The 24,005-nt window shown below is 37.2% G+C and overlaps 1 protein-coding gene across 3 annotated transcripts in view; it reads right to left on the bottom strand.

The window, feature by feature from the left end:
* Positions 1–4,451: 4,451 nt before the first annotated feature.
* The window catches only part of nedd4a (NEDD4 E3 ubiquitin protein ligase a), a 37,708-nt gene continuing 18,154 nt past the window's right edge, over positions 4,452–24,005 (bottom strand). For all 3 annotated transcript variants that reach the window (XM_088334539.1, XM_088334540.1, XM_088334541.1), the window contains 24 exons: positions 23,218–23,268; positions 22,864–22,919; positions 22,630–22,732; positions 22,094–22,257; positions 21,905–22,013; positions 19,176–19,328; positions 18,548–18,631; positions 17,132–17,251; positions 16,782–16,985; positions 15,987–16,064; positions 15,855–15,909; positions 15,712–15,770; positions 15,562–15,627; positions 15,251–15,480; positions 14,000–14,121; positions 12,840–12,910; positions 12,632–12,727; positions 11,849–11,922; positions 11,712–11,772; positions 11,563–11,622; positions 11,367–11,474; positions 10,739–10,835; positions 10,546–10,618; positions 4,452–8,560 (listed from right to left, as the gene is read on the bottom strand). In XM_088334539.1, coding sequence (XP_088190665.1) covers positions 8,461–8,560; positions 10,546–10,618; positions 10,739–10,835; positions 11,367–11,474; positions 11,563–11,622; positions 11,712–11,772; positions 11,849–11,922; positions 12,632–12,727; positions 12,840–12,910; positions 14,000–14,121; positions 15,251–15,480; positions 15,562–15,627; positions 15,712–15,770; positions 15,855–15,909; positions 15,987–16,064; positions 16,782–16,985; positions 17,132–17,251; positions 18,548–18,631; positions 19,176–19,328; positions 21,905–22,013; positions 22,094–22,257; positions 22,630–22,732; positions 22,864–22,919; positions 23,218–23,268 — 2,394 coding nt within the window. In that variant the 3' untranslated portion in view covers positions 4,452–8,460. The remainder of the gene's footprint in view (positions 8,561–10,545; positions 10,619–10,738; positions 10,836–11,366; positions 11,475–11,562; positions 11,623–11,711; positions 11,773–11,848; positions 11,923–12,631; positions 12,728–12,839; positions 12,911–13,999; positions 14,122–15,250; positions 15,481–15,561; positions 15,628–15,711; positions 15,771–15,854; positions 15,910–15,986; positions 16,065–16,781; positions 16,986–17,131; positions 17,252–18,547; positions 18,632–19,175; positions 19,329–21,904; positions 22,014–22,093; positions 22,258–22,629; positions 22,733–22,863; positions 22,920–23,217; positions 23,269–24,005) is intronic.

The following is a 24,005-nucleotide window of genomic DNA, read 5'->3' as shown; positions in this document are numbered from 1 at the left end:
TTCCATCATCTGGTGAAATGGTGATTGTTATTTTTATGTATACAAATAAATTTGAGACTGCGGTCAACATCACTGGCAGGCCACATTTTATTAATATTATGACAGAGGCCATAGGCCAGTAAACATCAGATCACGGGCCGCAACTGGCCCTCGGGGTGGACTAACTGGTTTAAAGCCTTTATATTTTCAGGAATACTTAAAATACATTTCAAAATATTGGAATATGGAATATGGAATATGATATTTGTATTTTATTTGTCATGTTGACTGTTATATTTGTATTTTTGTTACATTGCTGTTTTTTTGGGGTTTGACTCTCTTGACTTTTGTTCTGAAACAGTTGTAATAGAAATATTTATATTTATTTGATTATGTGGTTTAAGTGCGCTTCGTGGTCATTTAATAAAAAATAAACAATTTTAGGCTATTTTTTATCATAATTTTAAACTAACTGAAAGGGGGAGGGACTCAATTATTCAAGTATCATGAGATTTCCAAGCAAAAAGTATTGGATCAATTGATACCACCCTGTGTTTATTTAGATCTGATCGATTCCAAAAGTTCACGTATTGCCCACCTCTAGCTTTTGTAACATTTCATGCTTTCAAGTCTTTACGCTAATGCAGTGGTGTCAAACTCATTTTAGCTAGGGGGCCACATGGTAGAGAAAAAAAACTCTTATGGGGCCAGACTAGTAGATTAAAGAGACAAAGAGAGAGAAAGGGAGGAAGAAAGAACTTAAGGAAGAAAAACAGAAAAAAATAAGAATGAAAGAGAGCAAAAGAAAGTAAAAACAAGAGAGAGAAAAAGAGGGAACAAGAAACAGTGAACAAGGGAGAGAGAGAAAAGGGGAAAATAGAGAAAAGGAGAGAGAGAAAGTCAGAAAGAAAACATGAGACATGTAGAGAGACAGTAATATTGAGAAAGCAAGAGAAGAGAGTGTGAGAAAGAAAGAAGAGAGGAAAATAAATAAAAAGGGAATAGAGAAAAATACAGCGAAAGACAGAAAAAGACAGAGAGAAAGAGAATGGGAGAGAAAAGAGAGAGAAAAGGGAAGTAAGAAGAAAGTGAAAGAGTGAGAAAAGGACTGAAAGAAAACAAGACAGAGAAAGAGAGAAAAAAAGTGTGAGAAAGACAGAGAGAACAAGGGAAGGGAAAGAGAGAGAAAGACAGAAAAAGACAAAGAGATAGAGAATGAGAGGGAAAAGAGAGAGAAAAAGAAAGTAAGAAGGAGAAAGTGAGAGAGTGTTAGAAAAAGTCTGAAATAAAACAAAAGAGAAAGAAATACAATGATATTGACAAAGAGAAAGAAAGAAAAAGATAAGGACAAAAAGAGAGAGAACAAAAAACAGTAAAAATACAGAGATAAAATGAGAGAGAAAAGAGAGAAAAACAAAGTGAGAAGAAGAAAGTGAAAGAGAGTGAGAGAAAAAGAGACGGATATAAAAGAAAGATATAAACAGAGAAAGAGAGAGAGTTAGAAATAGGGAATGGAAAGGAGAGAGAGAAAAAAAGAAAGTTATGGGTACACAAAGGTTGAGAAGAAGGCAGAAAGGGAGAGAAGGGAGAGAAGGACCAGTATGCCAGTGGACAGCAGGGCCACCCTTGCCCATCCCCCCTGACCTCAGCGGTGTCCTAAAGGTCGCCCTGAATGGTGGGTGACCTGTCCCCTGACCCCTGCGAAGGGGTAGAGGGGTTGTTTTAGTGCCACATCAAGGGAGTTGAGGGGGGCTGAAGAAATTATGGCTCCAGCACACAAAAGGTTCCCACCACCAAGAAGAGGAAGGGTCCTTGCGGACGAGCACGTGCTGGGTAACAGGAAACATGTGAAAGTTGAAGTAAGCGCTAGGACCCCAGTTACCCTAAAATACCCAATTGCGAATTTTTTACACTTGGAATGCGATTAAGGCGGGATTTTCAATTCTAAGAGAAAAGTACATTTTCTGTGCAGGTTTTTTGTGGAGTCTTACATTGACATGCTTTAACCATAAGAAAACAGCGCCCTCTTCTGGGGAGCTTTGTTAGGGTTGCTGTCTGCTCATCATTAGGCCGCTTACAAAGGCCTTTATTGGCTAGTGCCGTTAAAACTTGCCTCTTATTGTCCGGCGTCATTACCCAGTGACAGTTCTGGTTGGCCAAATATTGCATCACTCACGACATGGAACGATAAATCCCGGAAAAAGAAGGCAATGTCTTGCGATAGCACAATCGCACAACGTCATGATGCATTATCATTTAGATTTCGGTTAATCATGCAGCCCTAATAAGCACAGTAACGATCTAGTGAAAATACAGGGTGCTTAAAAAAATGTGTGTGTGTGTATAGACAGATAGATACTTTATTTATCCCAGTAGGGAAATTCACACTTCCAGCAGTATCCCTGTGTTGAAAATAAAACAACAATAAAGTAAAAGGAATATAATACATAAATACCCAATGTAACGTTTTGATATAGAGTATTTAGATAGTGCTATATAAAATACACACCGTAATAAAAATACGGTAATATGCAATGTGGGGGTGTGGTTTAATGTGGGCTTTTAATCCCCCGGGTGGAGTTAAAGAGCCTCATGGCATGAGGAAGAAATTATCTCCTCAGTCTGTCCGTCTGTTACAGGAGTCTGTCGCTGGAGCTGCTCTTCCGTTTGGAGATGATGCTGTGTAGTGGATGTGATGAATTAGCCATGATTGACCGCAGCATTTTCACTGCCTGTCTCTCAGCTACAGTTGTCAGGCTTTCCAGCTCTGTGCCCACAACAGAGCCCGCTTTCCTCTCCAGTTTATTAAGACGAGAGGCATCCTTCTTCTTGGCGCTGCCTCCCCAACACGCTGCCGCATAGAAGAGGGCGCTTGCCACAACAGTCTCATAGAACATTTGCAGGAACTTTTTGCAGATGTTGAAGGACGCCAGCCTTCTAAGGAAGTACAGTCGGCTTTGACCTTTCCTGCATGGAGCCTCTGTGTTGGCAGTCCAGTCCAGTTTATTGTCCAGGTATTTGTAGGTCTGGACAAATTCTACACGTTCTCCTTTGATAGTTACTATATATATATATATATATATATATATATATATATATATATATACATATACATACAGTGAAGAATACAAGTATTTGAACACCCTGCTATTTTGCTATTTCTCCCACTTAGTAATTAGTCATGGAGGGGTCTGAAATTTTTATCACACGTGCATGTCTACTGTGAGAAAGATAAACTAAAAAGAAAAATCCAGAAATCACAATGCATGATTTTTTAACAATTTATTGGTGGGATACAGCTGCAAAACAATATTTTAACATCAAGAATTCTGACCCTGAAAGACCTGATGATCCGCCCGTTAGAAATACACCTGCACTCCATTTATCATCCTGAATCAGATGCACCTGTTTGAAGTCCTGAGCTGCATAAAGACACCAGTCGACCCCATACAATCAGTAAGACTTTAACTTGTAACATGGCGAAGACCAAAGAGCCGTCCAAAGACACCAGAGACAGTGTACAGTTTACACCTCCACAAGGCTGGAAAGGGCTACGGAGCAATTGCCAAGCAGCTTGGTGAAAAAAGGTCCACTGTTGGAGCAATCATTAGAAAATGGAACAAGCTAAAAATGATGGTCAATCTCAATCGGAGTGGAGCCCCATGCAAGATATCACTTCGTGGGGTCTCAATGATTCCAAAAAAGGTGAGGAATCATCCAGCCAGTTACCAGACCTGAACCCAATCGAAAATCTTAGGGAGCTCAAACTCTGTGTTTCTCAGCGACAGCCCAGAAACCTGACTGATCTAGAGAAGACCTGTGTGAAGGAGTGGGCCAAGATCCATCCCACAGTGTGTGCAAACCTGGTGAAAAAAAACACAGGAAACGTTTGACCTCAGTAATAGCAAACAAAGACTACTGTACCAAATATTAACATTCATTTTCTCAGGCGTTCAGATACTTATTTGCAGCTATATCACATAAATAAATTGTTCAAAAAAATCATGCATTGTGATTTCTGGATTTTTCTTTTTACTTTATCTCTCTCACAGTGGACATGCACCTACCATGAAAATTTCAGACCCCTCCGTGATTTCTAAGTGTGAGAAATAGCAAAATAGCAGGGTGTTCAAATACTTATTTTCTTCACTGTAAGTCTGAACAGTAGTACATATTGTTATGTATATAGCTTGAGGGTCATGTACTAGTCATCTCCACATTCTCAAATTCAGGAAAATGATTTAAGACACTCGTAGGATGTGTTTTTTGCTAATTAATATTTTCAAATGTGTAATATTTATTACTGTTATACAAGAAAAATAAAAACAAATTCATGAACATCCAAGTTATCTCAGTCACTATAAAGATGTGGTAATTTTGCTAGTACACTCTCGTTATTCTACTCGAGTTAAAGTATATAAAAGTAAACAACTGGAAACTACTTATATCTTTCAGGCTGGAATAAAACACACTTTTGCTTTCATATTTCTTTATTAGTCAAAAATGTCATTTTTCCTCGCCAGGCTACCAGTTCAATTTGAAAGATGCATTTCATTCTCCGCTTCAAGGTTTTTGAATTTACATTTTGAAAAAGCTATTCGAAGTCTCATAAACAAATGCATATTTAACAGTATTTGTTTTTCAGAGTTAGAAGACAAAAGGATACATGTGACAAAAAAGCATGATATCATTTTCAATATGAGAAACGCAAGAACGTGCTTGATTTCACCAATGTTCACATGTAAACATTATAATAGTTGCACTTGAAAGAGAAGATCGTTTCAAGAGGTGTGCAGGTGGGAGTTCATGAATAAGACTCGATACGAACAAAGTGCAAGCCTCACGTAACTTTGTTGTCCGTGACAAGAACAATAGATTTTGTGCAATTGTATTACCTGTACAACGATTAGTCCGTCTTGAATAAAGAGTGTACTTTGTAAAGTTGTCAATCATAATTCCGTCAATGATTCAGTCATGTGTTGCAAAATTGTCTTGCTAGATACTTTCCAGCAAAAAAAAAAAATCATAATAAAGTGAATGTAATGAGCACAAAGCATGATATTAACATACCTGTCAACCTGTACGGTTTTGCCGTACAAAGTACGTTCATTATGCATTTTAAGACGTGTACGATGTACAAGAAAATCTGTACAGAAAAACGCAAATTTTTCAATTATGGGTACCATTCGGTATACACCGACTATCACGAAACGGCAAATCAATCAAGTCAAACGAGTTCACCGTGGAAGCCTCTATCTCGGTATCGTTTTTTTTTTGTTGCAAACGAAGCGAGCGGTTTGATGTAGTGAAAGGAAGTCCATCTCTTTTAGAGAACCGGCTTTTTCGGCTCAACTCATTAAAGAGAGCCGGCTCTCAAACGGCTCACTTGCTTTGATGCATTATATTACAAATTATTATGTTGTATAAAGAAGTTAAGAAAAAAAGGAATTATAAAATGAGAAAATGAAAAAAGACAAGTGTGTGGTTATCCCTTTAATCTGTATATTACCAACAATAATTTAATGCAGAAAATGAATTCATAATTTGAAAAAGAAAATGTATTATTTAACATAATTCTATTTGCATGTATTTTTTCCTTCTACAGTGAACGTCCAAACTACTTAATTTCTGAACTTTTTTTATAATAAACCTCATTCATGTCGAGCAACTCAGGATCTCACAACAAAATGTTAATTAACAGTTCATATGATATAACGAAACACATGTACAATTTAACATGTTAAACTACATAAATAAACACGTTTGAAAAAAAATTGTGAAAAATTATTTTGTATTTTGTAAGGGAAAATACGACAGTTTGTAAGGGCATGGAGCCGTGGAGGTTGACAGGTATGCATTAATCACAATCGGGTTATGTAGCTGAGCAACAATGACTTCTTTATTTTTAACTTCGACCTCTGCAGCCAAAACAAATGGCATCCCTTTGTAGGAGGCAACAGTTCCCCTGTAATGTTGCATACAGTTGAACATGTATCTATCTGCACAAAGACAGAATAGTAGAGCACCAAACTAATCCTTGTATTGATGCAATTTGTTCATTATGGTATGCATCATGCTATATACTTGGCTTAGTTGTAAAAAACTCATACATTTCCTGTATTTAAGGCGTATACACATTATACCTTAGTGTGTAAAATCTCTAGGAATGAATAATGTACTGTCACAACACCTATACAATTAAAAGTTTTTTTTTTCAAACATGGTATTAGAAGAAATATTGATTATTTTCAGTTTAGAGGCAAAAAAACTTCAATGTCAGAGTGGTGTTAATGGAAATACAGACATGCCTTGAAATACAGGTGACAAGAAAAGCGAAAAAGGAATTAGAGGATTTTTCTCAGTGTTTGTGCTTTAAAGCGCTTGGGCAAAGTCAGAGTCCATGTTGATAATTACTATGGCATTACTCAAAGCAGTGTTTCTCAACTGGTGGGTCACGGAGCCACTTTTCAGTGGGTAGCGGGCCTTTGCCTTGGCAAAGTCCTGCTAAGAAGAATAAAAACAGGGGGTCATTTACACTCTTCAACAGCAGATGGCGATGATCTCCTCTACCTGTTTCATCAATCAGGGCATTTGAGAGAGAACAAATCTCATTTTCTGCTTTGTTGGTTTCATTTCCTTTTTCTTCCCATAATAATGGTTCCCAAGAAAGTAAATGATAAGGGGAAGTAAAGGTGGAAAATAGTGGCAACCAGGATTGAGTCAAAGAAATATATTATTGTGAAAAACGAAACTATTGTACGAGTATCTGCCATTGAAGCGCTGCTGGAAGGCAGAGTAAATAGCTAGAACATTTTGTTTTTTACTCTTTACCAGTGTATTTTTTTTAATTACATAATTGTTCATTATCAATGTTTAGGCCCACACTTAGTTAAAATTTTGAATTTCTTTTCGTATGCGGCTATCTAAAATCAGTTTTAAGGTGGTAGCTTATATGCAATAATGGCTTACATGCAAGGTACTTGAGGTCATTTTGTTTTTCTGGTCATTTTGTTTTTTTTGGGGGGGAAAGGGGATATATTCTACTATCTACACTTCAAACTGCACAATCCATCCATCAGTTTTCTGCGCCACGTATCCTCACTAGGGTCGCGGGAGGTGCTGGAGCCCATCCCAGCTGTCTTTGAGATGTGGGAAAGGGACACCCTGAATTGGTCGCCAGCCCGTCGGAGGACACACAGAGACAGACGGCTCACTCGTCCGTTCACACCTAGGGACAATTTGAACCGAACAATTCACCTGACATGCATGTTTTCCCCGTGCCTGCGTGTTTTTTAAACTTAACATGTAGAGGCTGCGGGAGCTGGATCTGAACCCTGCACCTCTGCACTGTGAGGCTGCTAACCACCCATCTGCCGTGCCGATACTCCATAATCCTTTTATCGGATATGTTTGAGATATTGATTTCTTCTAGATTGATTTGGGTCGCAGCTTGTCGTTATGATAGAATGGTGGGTCCTGAAGTCAAACCAATTGAGAACAAGTGATTCTTCACGTACTGTTGTTTATCCATGTCTTACCACTGCCCCCGCGTGGCCAAAAAACACAAAACACCAGGAGCAGCCACCAATATCCATTAACCCGTTTCCGGTACCATGTTTCAAATGTGGCACTGCAGCATTTTACAGATTTTGCTGGTATAATTATAAAAGAGGAAAATAAAGTGTGAGAAAAATGGTTGAATTTCTATTTCAAAAAGGATCCATTTTTCTCAGACTAAAAGAAAAAAACATACACATTCCAATTTTCAAACAAAATGGAGGGAAGGATAAACCTGATTTACATGCATATTAATTTAAATGAGGGCAGACGATTTCAGATGTTTTTGTGCTGTATTATATCCATGGCCAATACATGAATTAAACATGTGAAGGCGACAACTGTTGATGACTTTACTCTTTTTAAATTATTTTAATTGTAAATTAATACTACATATTATACCCCTGGACCCAGAATACCTGTGTTATTTACATGATTAATACTGTACTTTTTACATGACCTTCCATTAATAAAGTGACAATAAAAGTATCACCCGGTTACATAAATGTCTCGTGCAGGGTTGGAATAATGCCAAAGCATGCAGAGGGTCCCCCGCTTCTCGGCCCCCAACTGACCAATAAAAAAATAAAGTTTGTCTTGAATGTACTTAAGATGAAAAATAAAATTAATTTCAATGGTTCACAATAATGATATAATTGATTGGGCAGATGGGGGGATTGGGGGTTGGGGCAAGTCCAGAGACCCCAAAAAGCCCGACATGGCTCTGGTCTCGTTGTTTGTGTTTGTCATTTCACATGAGATGAAATGACTGAGATTTGTAAAAACTTCACGAGAATAAAAGGAACATGACACCTGTTGTTCCTTGCTTGACAAGACGGTCCTTCGTGCATCTCGCACTTGCCAAATATGACAAAAAAAGTGACAACATCCCGCACAGTTCAGCTTCTTTTCAGTGTCAAATGATCAATCGATTTCAAAGCCTTGTGCGTTCTCGATGGCAATGTGAAGTTTTTCCCTGAGTTCCTCAAAGGACTCGTAGGGTGGAAGGTCCAGACGGTTAAAGCTTGGTGGGAAAAAAAAGAGATATATTAAAATTGATCAGATACCGATTTTTTTTACATCTCTACACAAATTTGTGTTGTTGATCTAATATGTTTTTTTCAAAGATTTTGGTTGCCAAACCCTGATTTAGACATTATGGATTTAACAACCAAACAAACAAAAAAATAATTACATGAAAATGGCAGATAAAGAGTTGGAGGCTGCATGCCAATTTACAATACAAAACACCATATCCAGGCTCATAAATCTCGCATAAATATTGAGGTGTCTACCACTCAACATCAGATAACTTAGCAGTAACTGTCTCATATTAGTATTGCACAACCAGTGAAAGATAGTTGCCATAATGGTATTCTGAAGATACATTAATATAAAAAATATGAATAAATATACATTTGTTTCCCTATATATGTATCACGTTCAATGCATGTGCTTTGCATACCTCTCATGGCAAGGTACAAAATGTGTCCAGTAGAGAGAGCCAACATACTCAAAATATCAAAAAGATCTTGTTCAAGTAACAAAAAATCCACAACATAAGAGTACAGTACAACCATTGCCTAAACATTTATCAAAAGGACGGTGTATATTATTTAGCACTTTTTAAAAAAGAACATTATTTATTTAAAAAAATAAGAAAAATAAATGAACTATCATGCAAACATTTTTAAAAATATTGGTAGGTCAAAACAAATGCATTTATTATACCTAGCATGATATTTAAATTAAATTAAATAAAACCAAAAACCTTGCTTGAAGCTCAGCAAAAGTGATAAGAGTGTGGAGACCATGACACATATAATAAAGAAAACCAGCCGTCTAGCATTATATACTGTACTATGAATCTTTGGAATGTCCTTAAAAACTCCGGTCAATACATAGTCTCACAGACTTTTCACAACGCTGTAAAGTCTGCTTGCAGCCAGAAAAGCAGAGTACACACAATAACTTGAAATTTAAAAGATCAGTGTTAAAAAAGGCAAATTTGACTAGAACAAAATATTTGTGAACCCCCTTGACGTTCCAGTAAAATCCCAATCCAAGACATACCCAAAGTGAAATTGATTGCTGTTCTTGAACCAATTGGAGAATATGGACTGTTTTGGTCTCTTTTGAAAGGTAACACACTGAAGTTTTGCGCCAAACTAAAATAATTACTGCAAATTCTACTAACATTGAGTAACCCAAGTTAGAACACACAAAAATAAAAGGTTTTGCAATAAGAAGCCTGCAGATGAGTGTAGCATGGGTACCTTAGCTGGAAAACAGGGCTGACAATAGCTTCAAGCCTTACCTGGTACCTTGTCAATTTTGATCACAATCTGAAAAACTAAACATTGTATTTTACACATTTTTCTAAGGGCAGGTCTAGACGACCAGTTAATAGCACTAAAACTTCAGCAACTGGTTTCTTTACCTTAGCCATATTTTTAGCCGTCTTGAAAGAGTTGTAAATGTTGGACTTCTTTCTGTATCTCTCTCACTATTGTGCACACTTGCGCGTAATAATGGTGCGTAAAGATGAATCACGAGTGGCATCACGCACGTCTATTTTGGGGTTTAATTTGAATATCCCCTGTACATCTGCGTATAATTATTTTGCAGAGAATCATCTCATGAGCTGACTACCAGGGAACTTATAGGTGAGCTTTATAGTTTCTGGGTATCTTGTTTCAGACTGATTGGGCGGTTCCTTGACGCGTACATTTTGAAATGGTCAGCATATCTTGAATGATGAATCCCGACAGTTTAAGCTTTCCAATTATATGTGGCATGACCTATTTCAGTGACTGGTGACATTATACAGACACGTATTTGCTTCTCAACAGTCTGACAGCCTGCTGGCGGGCCGTCAGAAGGTTAAAGGGTTAATTACAAAGAAATATTACAAAGCAAAGCAGAAATTAATTTTATGTCACACTGTATTGTCCACTTTGTAAAAGCTAATAGATTTATAGGACATGATTAGTTAGGAAGATTGCCTACCATGTGTGTGCTCTCGGTAGTTTCTCACGTGTTCCCCACAGCTCAATGGTAAACCGCTGCGGCCCATTAGATCCTGGAAAATTCATCAAATAGTGGACAAAAAAAAGGGCAATCACAAGGGTATTTAGGATTTGAAATTGAAAAAAAATGTCAAACTTGAAGGCCCAAAAAGCTGTATGTTACAAATTCTCACCGTAGAGTTCCCCAAAACCGTTCATCGGAACTCTGGAAGTTCCTGTCACGAATTGCAACAGACGAATTCGTTTTTCCGCATCCATCAACAACACTGCCTACGAAAAAGACAAAAGACAGTAGTTATTTTAAAGTGCAAGATAAAATTACAGACTTAAAAATAAAAAACATTTTACAATAATCATTAACGTGGTTGTAATTCTATTTATGTTTTTGTTCTACTTACAGGGCTCATACACCTTTTTCATGACTAAATTTAAGCACTTCTCAAGGAATTTTAAAGCCAAATATCCAATGTCTCCAGTATTATTAAAAGAAGACATAAGTTTTCAACATCAAACTTTAGAGCTATAGATTGATTTATGCCGGACTTCTTGTGAAGAGAGCAGTGTCGGTGTCATTTTTAAGCAGACCTCTTTAATTTTTCTTCATTAAATGCGTGGTGCATCAAGTCAGATTGCCGAAAAAATGGCAACAGTTTCAAGCATTCACACGCAATTTTTGAAACCACGAAAACACAACATTTCATTTGAGCATTTTTGAGGATTTCAAAAAAAGTAATCTATTCGACATAAAATATAAGAATGCAGATAATCAACAGGGTTTCCTTGCCTAGTGGCTGCACTTACTTTCCAGAACCAGTGGATTACTACGTGGTCAGCGCTGTAGCCGCTCTTATACTTAGTGTTCTGTCTCCAATCGTTAACATCCACATCTCCCAGACCACACATGAGCAGCTGTAGGCAGAAAAACAAAATATTCAATTCGTCAAATCATAGTTATAATTCTAAAATAAATCAGAAAAGAGGTTGATAACAAACTTACTTCAAGTTCGTTCTCATCAAAGATTTTGATCACGTCCTGTGGGATCAACTCAAAGAACCCCTGGAAATAAATATACATTTAGATTATCAATCTAAACTTTTTATATGTAATCCTTGCAAGTTTTTTGGGTCAGTGTAAAATGTTATTACATCTTTGAAGGCAGTCATCTGTTTCTGGACTCTATTTACAAAGCGCCACTGGATCACAAGACTGTTGATGAGAACATGTATACAATTAGACAAAACCAGTTAGGAATTGTTCAAAACTGATTTTTTTCTCTACTTACTGGATGTATTCTTTCTTGTTTTCATTTGTGACAACAATCTCTGCACCGTTGGGCTTCAGCTCATGCTGGTGAGTCTAGTAAGGGAAAATGGGAAAAGAGACAGTAGTCCATCGCTGTATTGCGGTTTCGATACGGATTTCTATTATGCATTGTGTTTTTTGCAGCAGACAACACATAGCAAATGCTATCGTGGGGGCAGGTTGCGGAGGGCTTTGTGTGTGTGTGTGTGTGTGTGTGTGTGTGTGTGTGTGTGTGTGTGTGTGTGTGTGTGTGTGTGTGAGATGTTGTGCCAACCGTGATAGACTGGTGTATGGTCAGTTAAACAGCCGGGTGGGCGCACAAGCTAATATGTCCACCAAAACAAACGAAAACAGCAACAGCTACAATTCTAGAATCCCATTACACTGAAAAGGAATTTGTCCAATATATTGGATATGATGAAAGTTAAAAGAGCGAAAAAGCTGATCACCCCAAGGTGCCTTGTGGATTGTTATCGGGTCCGACTGAGACGGCATCATGAGAAAAAGCATGAGCGGTGCCGCTGATCCGGCCTACTGCAGCTAGGCTACGCAACAGCTCTCACAAGGTAGTTGTTATTTTGTTTCAGACTTACATATTAAATGTCCCCAATATCTAATAAATCATGTTTCTACTTCGCGTGTTTTCACTACCCTGAAACTTTTTTGGAACGCAAACCCCGCAAAGAACAAGAGGTTACTGTACAAGGGAACTACAGCAATACAATATAAGGTATTTATTAGGCAAGCATTATGAAGAACTGACCTGTCCAAAAAGTTCCTCATCAATGGTGAACATCAAATCTAGATCAGTTGGATCATTCTCCAAAATCCACTTGAGTGAATTGAAATATTCACTATCCTAATTAGATAGAAACAAAGTCATGCCTTCAATCTTAAAGAAGCAGTCAAGAATTGTATCATTCACTCGACCAGAATTTAATTATGGACACTTAGTGAAGTTGGACACTTACGACAGATTCCAGGTCCGGAAGAGTTATGGGCTTTTGAAGCATCATCTTGTAAAAAGGTCGGATGAAGAAAGCTAGATATAGAATCATAAGATGAGGTCAGAAACTTGGATTTTATAGAGTCCTAATATTCATAACCAATATGAAGAAACAAGACTAATTACAAAAAAGAAAAATATGTGAGGATGAGATCAAATACAGGTTAACTTAATTTGGCCATATTTAATTACTTTTTTGCAAGACTTACAATCCATAGACATTCGTTCTATTTACTTGGATTTGTACTTACTTCAACCAGTTGACCTAAACTTTGAGGCATTGTCCTATTCTCATTAGAAATCCAGTATGCTTATCATATGAGAAAATGCCAAGTCCAATTATAATTTCCATAGTCTATGTCAGACTATAGTTGAGTTGCATAAACAGCACTAAATCCTTGACATTTATAGATATAGGACATCAAAATTTTACAGATGGTCAAATTGAATTAAAATGTAAACTAAGGTTATTATATACCAACAAAAGTGTAATTTTGATCTTTAATTTAATAAAAATACTTCCTTAAAATCCTTTTTAAAGGTTAATATTGAATCAGTAACGCGTGATCTTTATTTGACAAAAATTATCTTAAATCAGCAGAAGGTTGCAAATGTTTTCAATCCATATTAATGGAAGCCAAACATGTATATTTTTAAACACTAATTCCTGGTAGTGAGTTTTTAAATCAATTAGCTATAGTCCTAGCAATCTCTACTACATTCTGGGCTGACTATCAAGGTACAGTACTGCAACTACAAACGTCAAAAATATTTGGCTCTACAGTATTTGTTGTTGGTTTCCCTCATTTACATATATTTCAATAAAGGTACTTTTCTTATTTATTTCTATTTGTAGCTTCACTTGGTTGCTTTTCTTGTTATCCACATAACGCGTTAGGAAGTTGGCTTCGCTACGCTTTTACTGAACCAAGCGGGTGAGGGCTCTCAAAAATAATTATAATATAGGCATCGTATTATGTTTTTGCGAACGAAGACTAGACCAATTTTATATCCCTAACCCAATCAGTCTGTCTAATTGAAATCCTGGAATTTCAACTCAAAACTCAATATCCCGCATTTCTGAAAGTGTATCTCCTAATTTTGTCTTAGTTCACTCTGACTCACCATCAAGCAATTTTCCATGCCAGACCGCCATGCCTGCCACACGGCCAATGCACTTGAAGTAAGTTAGGTGGTCCTCATTACATAGACCCGAGTTTGGATTAATCTGCAGCGTATAGTTGTCCCTGTAGGACAGACAACACTAAAGTTATTCTTATCTGTAGACATACTTTCTCTCTGATTAGGGTTTAATTGTTCTGTCTAGGGCTGCAACAACGGATCGATAAAATCGATTATTCAAAGCGTTGGCAACGAGTTTCCTCATTGGTTCGTTGTGAAGTTGCCCTTAATGATTGTACCACTTTGGTCAGACAGGGGGTGCCTCAAAACCATTGAAAAAAGCATTGTGAACATATGCTACTTCGAACCTAAACAACACATTCGCACCATCAAGAAAACTAATTAGGTAAATAAATCAAATAAGAAAAGGAGAGATAGATGTAGAATAATAAAAAACATATACATTCCATATATAACAACAATTTAAAATAATTACAAAAAATATTTTAAAAATCAATAGTACGTTAATAGTATTCAATAGTAAAATAAAACATGGGTTTGGGCTTACAGCTTAGAAATCATGATCATCTACCTCAAACTGCAGAGAGTCTATGTGTTAAAAAAGGGTTGACATGTCTGGAGATAAGCTTGTAGGGAACCTATAAGGGAAAATCTGATCATCTCAAGCTTCATATTTTGCAATATTTCCTTAATCTATCTGTTGTGTGTCAGAGGGGATGTATGGGTCCACTTAAGGAGGATAATTCTCCTCGCAAGTAGGGTTGAAAAAGAAATGACAGTTTGTGCTGGTCTAGATTGTAGCGGTTGTGGGAATCCAAAAAGAGAAATGAAGTGGGTCTGTATTTTTTCAGAGGCCAAGGACTTTACTTAATGTTTGAAAAATTGCAATCCAAAAGTCATTAAGTTCGGGACAAGACCAAAACATGTGTAAGTAATCAACCGATAACTGTGTACGTCTGTTGTAAGAGTCTGGCCTTTACAATTTGTGTAAAGCTTTTTGACAAAGACTTGTACTTTTTACTGATTTATATGATAGAAAAATTGTGCACAAAACAACAGAATATTTTATCTGTCGAAATATTTAATATTTGAACAGAGTAGGACTTTTTTAAAAATCAGATTCATCAACAAATCAAATAATAATTAACTGATAATCGTTAGCCGCAGCCCTAGTTTTGTCACATGTGATCAATGAATACATTTATACAAAACTCAGGATGTTTTAAGACTCACGTGGCAGAATATTCAAAGAGTCCATAGTAGGGGTTGAACATCTCCTTGGACATGAGGAAAAACCACTCACGGGCCAAACCTCCATAGTCCAGACCCTTTTCTCCTTCAAACTCCACCCAGAGTTTTGCTTTCAACAAGTCAGGCCGTTTAACTATCAAGATTTGACGGTACGAGTCCTCTAGAACTGCGTTTCGTCTCACCTTTAGCACAAACCTATTTGGGATGTTAATCTGAGACAAAGTTAGATGTAAAATTTTTATTCCACAATAATTGCATAAAAACCTTGGTAAGCAAAGGTGAAAAATACTCACCGGTTTCTCTAACTTCTTGCGAAAGTAGTCATACTTCTGTTTATAATCTCTGGAATAAGGCACTGCCTATAAACAAACATTATGGTATGCAAACAATATTTGAATTTTTTCTTTATTTATGTACAAATGTGTGGCACAAATGTAACTTACTGGTCCAGTTATTGCAGATGTTTGTAATCTAGGATCATCCCATTGTGTGGTTTTAGTATCTACAAGATACATACAAAGGGCTTTTAGTTAACCCCAAAATGTATTTTTGATGCGATGCATTTCAGATCAGTTGTAATGCTCACTGTGATCAATGTAGAATATTCTCCCATCTGTGTGGACCCGCTCTTCCCAACCAGGCTATGGAGAAAATGTCAACAAAGCCTCACACAAACATAAAAAAAAGTAATTTCTATAGATCCACAGCATGAACTTACAGGCAATGAGCCAAGATCTGAAGGGTCAAGCGAGGGTCTCCTTCTCACATGAACAGGAGTCGTAAGTCTAGGATCTTTCTGATTAGAAACAAACAAACATGTTTCAATCAAAGAGGAAACAGTAGTGTGATAAACTAAACTGTTCTTATTGTATCACAGCACACCCGTAGGTCACCATGCATTTATGTACCGATTGGTTTGTTCCGTGAAACCTACAATATCCTGATGTAATCTGAGAAACCTGTTTTTTCTACTCTTATTAAAATGCCAGAGCAAAGAATAGCTTAAAATAAACAAGTACTTAGTGTGAGAACGTTCATCCATCCATCCATTATCTGCACCGCTGATCCTCAGTAGGGTGGCGGGGGTGCTGGAGCCCATCTCAGCTGTCTTCGGGCAGTGGGCAGGGGACACCCTGAACTGGTTGCCAGCCAGTCGCAGGGTACACAGAGACAGACAATACGCTCGCTCATTCACACCTAAGGACAATTCAGACCGGCCAATTAACCTGACATACATGTTTTTGGAATGTGGGAGGAAACCGGAGTGCCCAGTGGAAACCCACGCAAGCACGGGGAGAACATGCAAACTCCACACAGGAGGTTTGATCTCATGACCTCAGAACTGTGAAGCACACACGCTAGCCACTGCGCCGCCGTGCTGCCCGAGTGAGAACGTAAACCGACAAAAAATTGTAGATATGGAGAAAAGCTAATATTAGCTCTGTGTGTTTGGAAAATTTACAGAGAACCTTGAAAAGAACATTTGAAAAGCATTGTTTACTGCAACTCTCACCCAGGTAGTAGTTTTTGTATTATGATCAATGAAGAAGGGCCTCCCGTTAGGAGCACTGCGGACCTCCCATCCGATTGGCATGGAGCCGGATCCCAATGCTGCTTCCGGGCTGGGAGTGTGTTGGGGAGATGCTTCAGGGGCCCCAGATGTTCCAGAAGATGTACTAGAGTTATTTTCTGTAACCATTGGTGTTGATTTTGTTCTCTGTCAGGAAAAAAAAAAACATTTTACAGCAAGCCTGACAAATTTGAACGAATGAAGAGGCCTTTCAATGCATTTCTTTTTTGTACTTATCTAGAGGTATTTTTCATTAGGAAGCCAAGAATTTTGCTATATTCCCAGCCTAGTACCTGCAAGCGGGGTCTTATCCATGAGCTGGTTCGGTTATTATGGTTGATGTAATAGCGTCTTCCTTTGCTATCCCTCTTTTCTTCCCATCCTGGAGGAAGACCAGGTTTGGTCTTAGGTTGCTATTGAATGACGTGAAAACAAGGTGAACACCATAAGAATCCATATTTTTAATAGTGAAAAAATAACTGTCATATGACTTGACACAATGGAGAAGGGTAAAATCTGTGTAAAGTACCTTATCAAAGTGTATCTCAAATACAGTGGCAGTGGCTCCATGGTAAAAAAAAAAACAATGCAAAACTGATCAGAAATAAGACAGTATTGATTACTCATATGTGTAAGAAAATCGGTTAAGTACTGGAGTACTGTCCATCACTCTATTACCTTTATTTTCATGCCATCGCTGCCAATAATGAAACAGCGAGTTGCCTTATGCCAAGAACTCTGGTGGAAAGGCCTGTTTAAGCTTCAGCATTTTTCAGTGTTCTCTTTTTTTAGTATTTGTGGGTATAACAAAGGTTTAACGTAAATATGAAATTACACTAAATCAGAGTTTAAAACTCACGGCCAAGGGGCTAAATACAGCCGCTAGGATGATAGTTTGAGGCTCCTGGCTTAGTATGAAAGTTAAAGGGACATTGTGTATTATTTGACCACTAGATGATGGTTTATTCTGTCGTACAACCGAAAACGAATGCTAAAAAGCACAACGGAAGAAGACAAAATAGAGACTCAATGTGACCAAAATGCACCTTATTACTTTTGAAGAAAAATAAGAAAATACAAATAAATTTTAAAAAGGACCAAATGAAAGAAAAACATTTTTTAAAAAAAGTCAAACTCAAGAAAAAAAAGGAAAAGAAAAATGAAAATAGAGAAAAATAAGAAAATTAAAAGAGAAAGAGGGAATTGATTTATTTTTTCTTTATTTAATCTTTCTTTCCTTTTTTCTGTTTTTACAGTTTCCTTTTTTTGTTTTGTATTCCCCTACCATTATTTTTAATCCCGTTTTCCTTTTTTGCCTCTTTTTCTCATTGTTTCTTCCCTTTTTTTATTCCTTTAAAAAAATATGATTCCCTTCTTTTTGTCTTTCAATGTAAACGGCTTACCGTAGTAAAATAAGGGTGATTTTTGTTCATTTTCAGTCTCCGTAGTTTGTGGTCTTCCTCATTTTTGGTTGCACTACACATTACAGAGACATCTAGTGGACAAATATAAAACACTGTCCCTTGTGTGGAAAGCCCCCATTTAGCCCAACATCACCCGGACCCTGGCTTTAGCGGCCCCAACTCAACTGAGTTTGATACCCCTGCTTTAAATGATCATTAATCCCAGATTGACAAAAGTACCAACAATGAAAACAATTTTGACAAAGGGTTGAAACATTTTCTGAAGAAAGTACAGGAAGGAAATACCAGTGAATTAACAGGATGCTCCTCTGATGTTGATGCGTGAAAACTTCTTGTGCGAATGGAGTGGCTAGCATTACTTGAGTGATCCTGCGAAGGAGAGAGAAGGAAATCATAGAGGACAAGTTTGACCCATACGTGTGGATAATGGCATTTTAGAGATATGGATAAAATTATGGCTCTCGTCAGTTTTTTTTTTTTGGGGGGGTGGGGGTGGGGTGGGGGGGTTAACCAACACTGATCACATGTATGTGGACATGGCCCTTTTAGAAATATATATAAATATAACATCTAAAGAGCTTACTAAAAGTGGGGCATCTTCATTTCTGGGAAAAAACAAAATTTGAAAACCGTTTCAAAATTGTAGAGAATTATAGCACAGAAGAGTTAAATATTTGTTTCCTAACTATTGTGAGGAATCAATAAGATAATCAGTGCATTCAATAAATTATTTCGCAAACAGTAAATTACCAATGATGACATTATTAAAGGTAATAAACTTAGTTATGAACATAGGTGTATATTAAACAGGTAGCCAAGTCCTTCATATAGCATGTGTTCCAAGAAGGAACTCTCTGGTTTTAAAAGAATGGTGCGTCCGGTCTTCAAGGAATGGAACAAAGAAATGACTCACTGACTGGTGCTCACGAGCTGGGACTGCAGTACTGTAGAGGTTTCTTAGCTCATTAGTCAACATTTGCATCTCTGGAGCACTTTCAGGTAAAGACGTTGTTAGCCGGTTACTCTGGTTCATGTCAACTTCGTCCTCTGTAAAAACTTCCCATTCCTAGACAAAAAAGGCAGGACATAATAAGATCACACACACACACATATATATATATATATATATATATATATACACACATACAGGACTGTCTCAGAAAATTAGAATATTTTTTTTTATTTATTTTCTGTAATGCAATTAAAAAAACAAAAATGTCATACATTCTGGATTCATTACACATCAACTGAACTATTTCAAGCCTTTTATTATTTGAATATTGCTGAATTTGGCTTACAGCTTAAGAAAACTCAAAAATCCTATCTCAAAATATTAGAATATCATGAAAAAGTATACAAGTAGGCTATTCAACTAATCACCTGAATCATCTAATTAACTCGAAACACCTTGCGAGGGTTTCCTGAGCCTTAAAAACACTCAGCTTGGTTCAGTAAACTAAATCACAAGTATGGGGAAGACTGCTGATCTGTCTGCTGTCCAGAGGACCATCATTGATACCCTCCATCAGGAGGGTAAGACACAAAAAGAAATTTCTCAAAGAGCAGGCTGTTCACAGAGTGCAGTTTCAAAGCATATCCACAAAAAGTCTGTTGGAAGGGAAAAATGTGGCCGGAAACGCTGCACAACCAAGAGAGATGACCGCAGCCTTAACAAAATTGTGAAGAAGAGCCGCTTCCAGAATTTGGGGGAGCTTCAAAGACAGTGGGCTGAAGCTGGAGTCCAGGTATCAAAAGCCACAGTTCACAGACGTGTCCGGGAAATGGGCTACAATAGCCGTATTCCCATGGTCAAGCGACTTCTGAACTCAAGACAACGGAAGAAGCGTCTGACTTGGGCTATGAAGAAGAAGCACTGGACAGTTGCAGAGTGGTCCAAAGTCCTCTTTTCAGACGAAAGCAAGTTTTGCATTTCATTTGGAAGTTAAGGCGCCAGAGTCTGGAGAAAGGCTGGAGAGGAGCAAAATCCAAGTTGCTTGAAATCCAGTGTAAAGTTCCCACAGTCAGCAATGGTTTGGGGAGCCATGTCAGCTGCTGGTGTTGGTCCACTGTGTTTCATCAAGTCCAGAGTAAATGCAACTGTGTACCAAGAGATTTTAGAGCACTACATGCTTCCATCTGCTGAAAAGCTCTATGGAGATGAGGATTTCATTTTCCAGCATGATCTGGCACCTGCCCACAGTGCCAAAACCACCAGTAACTGGTGCACTGACCATGGCATCACTGTCCTTGATTGCCCTGCTAATTCCCCTGACCTGAACCCCATCGAGAATTTGTGGGGTATAGTTAAGAAGAAGATGAAAGACACCAGACCTACAAATGCAAATGAGCTGAAGGCTGCTATCGAAGCATCCTGGGCATCAATAAAACCTCAGCAATGCCACAGGCTGATTGCCTCCATGCCACGCCGGATTGATGCAGTAATCCGTGCAAAAGGATTCCCAACCAAGTACTGAGTGCATCAATGGACATTTTCAAATGTTTGATTTAGTTTTGCTGTTATAAAATAATTTTTTTACTTGGTCTGAGGAAGTATTCTAATATTTTGAGATAGGATTTTTGAGTTTTTTTCAGCTGTAAGCCAAAATCAGCAATATTCAAATAATAAAAGGCTTGAAATAGTTCAGTTGATGTGTAATGAATCCAGAATGTATGACATTTTTGTTTTTTTAATTGCATTACAGAAAATAAAGAACTTTATCACAAAATTCTAATTTTCTGAGAATTTATATATGTATATATATATGTATATATTCATATACATATATATATATATATATATATATACATATATATATACACATATATATATTCATATACATATACACATATATATATATTCATATACATATATATATATATATATATATACATACATCGATTATCTGCTTATCATCAGTAGAGTCGCGGGGGGCTGGGGCCCATCCCAGCTATCTTCGGGCAGTGGGCAGGGGACACCCTCAACTGGTTGCCAGCCAGTCGCAGGGCACACAGAGAGACACCTCACTCGCTCATTCACACCTAGGGATAATTGGACCGGCCAATTAACCTGAAATGCATGAGCCCGGAGGAAACCTACGCAAGCACGGGGAGAACATGCAAACTCCACACAGGAAGGTTCGATCTCATGACCTCAGAACTGTTCCGCACATTCGTTAATCACTGCGCTGCCATGCTGCCTATATATATATATATATATATATATATATATATATATATATATATATATACACACGTTATCCATATGTTATACTGTATATACACACAGACACAAAATAACACATAAAAATTATGACGACAAAAGTGGTAAAACAATATTTCAATTTGTGGTTTGAAAAGTGATTTTTATATTTTTGATTCATTTATTTATTCATTTATGCGTCTATTTTAGTCTTGTATAATAAATACATCAAAGTTTACATAGTATTGAAAAAAGCCAAATAATTCCTTGAATTATTCTCATGACACTTCATGTCATATTTTTTCAGTCAAATTTTGTTCTTGACAAATACAGTAATACTACTCTGCAATTATAAGGATATCAAAGAAAATAATTTCTCAAAACCAAGAATACAAACTATCTTAATAAAATACTGATAGAACAACAAATATAAAAGGAAATACCTCATCCCGTGGATTGGACTCATCAGGGTCTGAGATCTGTCTGCGTGTAATATAATTCTGTGCCCCTTGTCTTGCACTGTTTTGTCGCCTTGTATCTGCATTGTTGTCACTGAAAAATAAACATTCTGACCATCAAAACCATTGCATATGTCCAGGATCAGAATTTTTACATCATAATTGGGTCTTAACTGTAATGTTGGTGGTCGCCACTGGGTGGTCCTGCTCTCGTGGTGGACATAAAATGTTCTTCCCAGATTGTCTTGGCGCTCTTCCCAGCCAGGTGGCAGAACAACTGTCTGTTCAGCCTGCATGGGGCCTGACATGTCGTGAGATTCCAAAAACTCCCATTGAGGCTGCAAACAAACATTTAGCTATTATGTGTTCCACTTTTATGCTGCCCTTGCCGTGTATTCATAAAAAAGCTTGTGAATTAAACTGAAATGTTTGGATGACAAAGCTGAAAAGGGTCAAACATAGGGATGCATTAATCTCTTTCCTATAATGTAAATGTTTTTAAATTTAATATGGATAGCTTGATTGGTGTTTAACTTGGAGAACAAGGTAAGCTTTAAATAACAACACAATGTTAAAGGTGTTGAAATCTCTTTATGGTGAGATTTTGACATAAGGCTTGGAGAAAATGGCTTTGTTCATCAAAAGAGCTTGTTCTATTGTTGTATTGCGTCTTGTAAAAGACATCGTAGTCGCATCTAAACCAGACTTACATCTGTGTTCTCAGTCTGATCCGTCGGTTCCTCCCCTGAAGCGGGGTTTGTTGGCATGTAGGACATTTTGAGACGCAAATGACCCTTAACTCTGGACTTGTGACTGCACAAAAATAATAAAAAATATGTTATATTTGTTATATTTTTAAGAGGGATAAGGGGTAAAACATTAATTTAATTGGTGTATGTAAAATTAAAAGCTTTATGACATATGCATGATAACACAACACTAACCTTCTAGGGTGAAGCAGAAAATCCTTAAATGAGCAAGGCCCGGTGGAACTATTTGTCTGAAAACAAGGATAAATAAATAACTATATTCTAATTAAAATGTATACACCCAAGGACAATTATTTTTTGAGTAACACATTAAAAATCACATATACATGTGGGAGTTTATTAGTGAACGTAGGAGGGTGACACAAACACAATGGACTGTGTTTCCATGACTGGAGACAATGATGCAGAACAGAACCAACGCTACGGGTGTTCATATTTACATGCTGGTAAGACATGGGCAAAGCAGAGATCTGCGGTTGTGCAGAGAAGAAATCCAAACACGGTGACACACAATGACTTACAACTTACTGGTATCTGACTGAGAGGAATATCCACCTGTCCAAGAAAGTCATCACGTGTCTGAGGAAATAAAAGAAATTTTTAAAATGCCCATCAAAACCTACAGTATTAGAAGGAGACAAATAACAAGACCAAAAACAAAAAAGAGCAGCCTTACACAGTTACACAGTGGATACAAAAAGTCTAAGCACCTACTATGTATTGAAATGCCAGGGTTTGGGGGATATAAGAAGAAAAAACATTTGAAACTTATTACCTGTACAACCCAATTGAAAATATTCTTGTAGAAGAAGAGTACAAATAAACAACTAACTTGATGCGCTTGCACATACATACAACCACTCGGAGTACCATGTTTTGGCTGTATTTAGAATCAATGAATCACGCTATGTGAAAGTCAGCACATACTACATACCATTTATAGTGAGTCAGATTAACAGTAACCTAGATAAATCTTAAATATTTTCCTATGATAAGCTTTAATCAACATGTTTTAGGGCTAACACACAATTATTTCAAACAGTTCATAATTCCCTGTACTGTAGGCCAATGGTTTTTAACTGGTCTGACATCAGAAAACACCATCCCACCCTAATTACAAGCAAAGATCCAGATCAAGAAAAAAATTCCACTCTCTAGTTGAATAAAAAGACTTACAGTTTAAACCAGATATAGTACAATATATCATATATAAAGACCAGTAAACCAAAAACAACTCCAAGGAATAACATTCCCTATCAAAGGACATTGTGTATTGTGTAGCATCTCCTAATGGTAAAAAAAGGTTCATTCATTTA

This window comes from Urocampus carinirostris, chromosome 4, assembly GCF_059441175.1.
Source record: "Urocampus carinirostris isolate Australia breed hairy pipefish chromosome 4, RoL_Ucar_1.0, whole genome shotgun sequence".
Classification (NCBI taxonomy): domain Eukaryota; kingdom Metazoa; phylum Chordata; class Actinopteri; order Syngnathiformes; family Syngnathidae; genus Urocampus; species Urocampus carinirostris.
The sequence above is the reverse complement of the archived record's forward strand: the minus strand, read 5'-3'. Positions and strand labels throughout refer to the sequence as shown.